The sequence below is a fragment of the Calliphora vicina genome, chromosome 1, assembly GCF_958450345.1.
Source record: "Calliphora vicina chromosome 1, idCalVici1.1, whole genome shotgun sequence".
Lineage (NCBI taxonomy): Eukaryota > Metazoa > Arthropoda > Insecta > Diptera > Calliphoridae > Calliphora > Calliphora vicina.
The window spans coordinates 113,399,810-113,404,301 of record NC_088780.1 but is presented as its reverse complement, the minus strand read 5'-3'; the positions used below and the strand labels follow the sequence as shown (position 1 = coordinate 113,404,301).

Sequence of the window (4,492 nt, the reverse complement as noted above, 5' to 3'; positions counted from 1 at the left end):
ATTTGACCCATTCGTTATCTTGCAATTGTAAATTTTGCAATAAAGAATTGGATAGGAATCATAATGGTGTTTAATACATTGCTATTACAGTGTTTGCTATTACAGTGTTTAAACGTGAATAACAAAATTTATTAAAGAATTTCGATGTAAATCGTTATAGTATATAGTTCGTTAATAGTTTCGTATCCCAATTTTGTTTCGGCATTATGTTACGATTTACTATACATGTTTCTGTCTGTAAATGCCGAAACAATTTCTTTTTCAAATTGAAATAAAATTTTTATTTATGAATATTTTTTAATGAAATTTCACAGTTATGTAGATTTTTCTATTTAAAATTGAAAAATAAAAACAAATTTTGAAATTTGTTATCAAGTATCCCGCAATTCCCAAAAAAATCTTGAAAAATCCCAAAAATGTGATTTTTTCGTTTTTTGGCTAATATCCATACCAGGGGCGGGGTTATCGGAACCCTTTACAAAATAATTAAGAACTTATTGGGCCATCTAAAATAGGTTACTATATTTTGATATCGAGTATGCGATTTGAGAATTTTTGCCCTAAAGTTGAATTTTACATAAAAAATAGGCATTTTTTGAATGGACCTGATCCCGTCGGTATCAAAAATTATAAATGTTTTTTTCATTTAAAATATTTGGCGTAAATATTTAGCTTTTCAAAAAGTACAAATTCATTATACATCCTCTTAGAAATTTTTTAGATAACTTAAAAAGAATAAAAGTACTTTTTTCCCAAAAAAATTGCGAAAAATCGCCTTTTTTAATTTTTTTAAATTCAAATGCATGTAACTTTGGACTCAGCCATGATTTTTAAACACTTCTTTCTTTATTTGATATATAGATCTATTGTTAATCCTATAAAAGAATGGATAAAATAAAAATGTTGAAAATTAAATTTTCAAATGCGAATATCTCCTAAGCTATAAGAGATAATTGATAGCTACGACGCAAACGAAGAAATAGGATTATTTTAAAAATTGAACATACCCGAGGTGTCCTACTTTGGGAACCCCTGGTCCCGCTCCTGGTGGGCTCATGAGGTCCAAATTCAAAACTTAAACTCGACTACACTTCCTCTTTGCGCATGTGAAATTTCATTCAAATCGGCGTAAGGGTTTAGAAGTTACAGATTTATTTCCCTCTTTTTTTATTCTCATACCACTGTGTGTCGTTGTTCCAAATTAAAATGAAAGTTAATTTGTTTGAGGAGAGCATTTCTCAAAATGTTTGTCATTATTTGGTGAGCTAGATCATAAAGTGTTTATGATTTTATGAGGAAACATATAAAATATTGATGTTTAAGATCTTTGAAAGGCTCTAAATTACACGTTTGATTTTATTCATGTTACAGTGACGCGTTCCGGTACCTAAATCATCGTTTGTTATAATTTGTCGCGTGACAAATTATACGAAAGGTAGTAAAACAAAAATCAATGCAAACATTTCAACAAGACAACTCTCTATCGATAGCTACATTCTTCCATATTAATTTAAAAAAATTTCTTCAACCAATTATGTTCCAATTCGTTGATTTTTGCATTTTTCTAGAGTAAGACAAAAACGAGTTACATCTTATCGCCAAAACCTATATTTTGCATTAAACATAGAGCTACAAATATGCTATCAAAAAATGTAAATAAAAAATGCTTAGATTTCTGTATTTTGTTCACTTTAAAGACGTACCAATTTCGCGTTCTGGACCTTGATATAACATCGATGATTATAATCATATCAAATAAATTAACCAAACAAATTACTTGTTATAAAAATAATTCGTATTGTTAAAAGGATTTAGGAAAATGATATTTTATTATGTTTATGTTTGTTTACATCTACTATGCTTATAATTACTTTCCAATCAAAACATATCAAAATATGCTTTTCAACTTATTTGCCCATCTAATACAAATGTAATATGCTGCTTTCGTCTAATCAGCAAGGCAAATCAATCAGATACAAGGGAATAAAAAAACTCAAACGTTTTGCATAAGATGTGCCTAAAAAGGCCGACACAATTTCACTAATATTGTTTAAATGAGTTACATTTTGATGAGGGTTTTTTTTTGTATGTACGAATGAATGGCGATAAGATGATAACAGATTTAGCTACTACCTGATAAACTACTGAAAATTATATGTTAAATTTGTAATATATTTTAACATTGCAACTGTATTTCAGTAGTAGTGTGGCATGAGTTACGCCCCTTATTGCTGGTATGAGTGTATTTAGGGCAACAAACCGCAAATATCTCAATGAATGTTTGAACGATTTTTTTGTATTTAAAAAGAGACAACAATATGAAATGAAATAGCAAATATAATTACTGTTGAAAGGAACACAAAAATGAAAAATGGAGTTTTGACATAAGCCTCTTCACATAGATCCTTTAAAATCCCAAACGTTTTTCAAAATTAGCACAGTACAACATTTACTAGCATTTGTAAAGGATCTTGTCTTGTATTATTTTTATTTGTTTTTTATTTTATTTCAAAAATGAGTGATTTTAGTATTGATTATATATTAAATCGAGCCGGTGAAAAATATGAAGGAACAAATCGTTCGCTCGGCATCATTAAACGTAATAATAAAATTCCACAATTTCATCCATTTATGATGGTTATAAATGATCATGAAAAAAAATTGGAATTTTTACAACAATTGCAACAACATCACAAGCAGCATCAACAAGAGCAACATCAACAATGTTTGGAGGAAATGCCTGTGTTAGATTGGTTACAGTACTCCCGCTATCATCCACCAAAATTGCCCAGATCTCTACGTCAAGGTCCTGCTAAACGTACTCCAGGACGTTTGCCGCGCATACCCTTCACACCTGCCCAGTTACAAACTTTGGAGAATGCCTACAAAAATTCAAACTATCTTAGTGCCGAAGATGCCAATAAACTGGCCGAATCCTTGGACCTGACAAATACTCGTGTTAAAATCTGGTTTCAAAATCGTCGTGCCCGTGAACGACGTGAAAAGCGTGAAAAAGAAGAAAGTTACGATTCCACGCTGTCTTCTAATGCTTCAAGTCCCGAACCAGAGGATGTAATAGACATTGAATAGAACTTTTTACAATCAGCTTTATTTTAATTGTAAATATGTATTTATAAATAGTTATAGTTTCTTAATTTAATTATTATGTTTAAAATATAAAATTTAATAATCTTAGTTTATTGAAATTGCTTAATAAATAATAACACTGTTTTACAAAACATAGCTTTTTAATGTATATAAGGTGGTCATTAGAATATTTTGAATAGGTTTTCATAACAGTAAGGAAATTGCGCTCATTCGTCAAAATATAGACAAATAATTAGATTTAAGGAAAAACTATAGGAGGTATTGTCATACGTTTTTCATATTTTTATTCCCTATTATTTTTTCAATAAATCCCAATGTGATGATCAAAAAATTCCGTATTTGTTTAAAAAAAATTTTAAAATTGAGTTTTGACAAAATAATTTTGCCGTTAAAAAAATAATTTTTTCTTGGTCACATCTGCGAATAGGTAACGGTATTCTTCGAAGACATAAAGTCATATACAAGTATATATGGATATATGCTAAATAAAAATGAGCTCTTCTATTGGCCAGAGACACGTTAGTGGGTTGAGGAATTTATAATAACTTTAAAATATTTTAATCAATTTTAGACTTTTATATTAGAACGACAATTACGTTTTTTAATGACAAAATTTGAACAAAAACTGCAAAAATTGCATTTTTGTAAATGTACGTCAAAACTTCAGCGGACTTAATCCCAACCAAACTGGGAAAAATCAAACATTTGTTTGTTAAGGGCCACCCTAATCAACATAGTTATTACTACTCAAACAGAATTTTGGGGGAAATTCGTATTGGAGCTAGTTGAAATCATGGCCAGATAATGCCCATTCTCAATACCAAGCAAACCTTATCAACAGAGAGTAATTGAGGAATATTTCATATCGTGTTTTCAACAGACAGACAGACAAACAGACGGACATAGCTAGATCGACTTAGAATCTTATGAGAAACCAGGATATACATTCTACGTTACAAATGCCCATCTTTTTTTGCTGGTGGGTATAAAAATACGCATTTCCTTTCAAGTTTTTTTTTCAACATTCTTGTAATAATTTAAGTTCAACTGGAATTATAATCATCTTTCAAAAGTTTATACTATGTTCACATTTGCAGAGTTAATTATCTCAAACGTGATTAAGCTCTAATCACTTCAAAATCGAGATGATTATCCATACATTTAAATTATTTGTTAATCACTTCAAATTGACATGATTAAAACTTAATCACTTCATTAATCACCTGAACATACCTCAAACTGACTATGATGTAGCATCGGCCACCTTTCAGTGTAGTACCGATAAATAAATTTTGACAGAAGTTTGTTTTCCTTAAAAAACCTTAAATAATTCATCAATGTTCACAATTTCATAATTAAAAAGTTTAAAATAATCTGCAGATAT

At 29.5% G+C, this 4,492-nt stretch overlaps 1 protein-coding gene across 1 annotated transcript; it reads left to right on the top strand.

Annotated features, from left to right (window-relative positions):
• Positions 1-2,514: 2,514 nt before the first annotated feature.
• LOC135952242 (homeobox protein MSX-2) lies at positions 2,515-3,090 on the top strand. The gene has a single exon (XM_065502093.1). The coding sequence runs from the start codon at positions 2,515-2,517 to the stop codon at positions 3,088-3,090; it is 576 nt and encodes a 191-aa protein (XP_065358165.1).
• The last annotated feature ends 1,402 nt before the right edge of the window (positions 3,091-4,492 follow it).

Coding starts and splice junctions, on each gene's coding strand:
- LOC135952242 (XM_065502093.1), top strand. CDS start 2,515: ATGAGTGATTTTAGTATTGATTATATATTAAATCGAGCCGGTGAAAAA.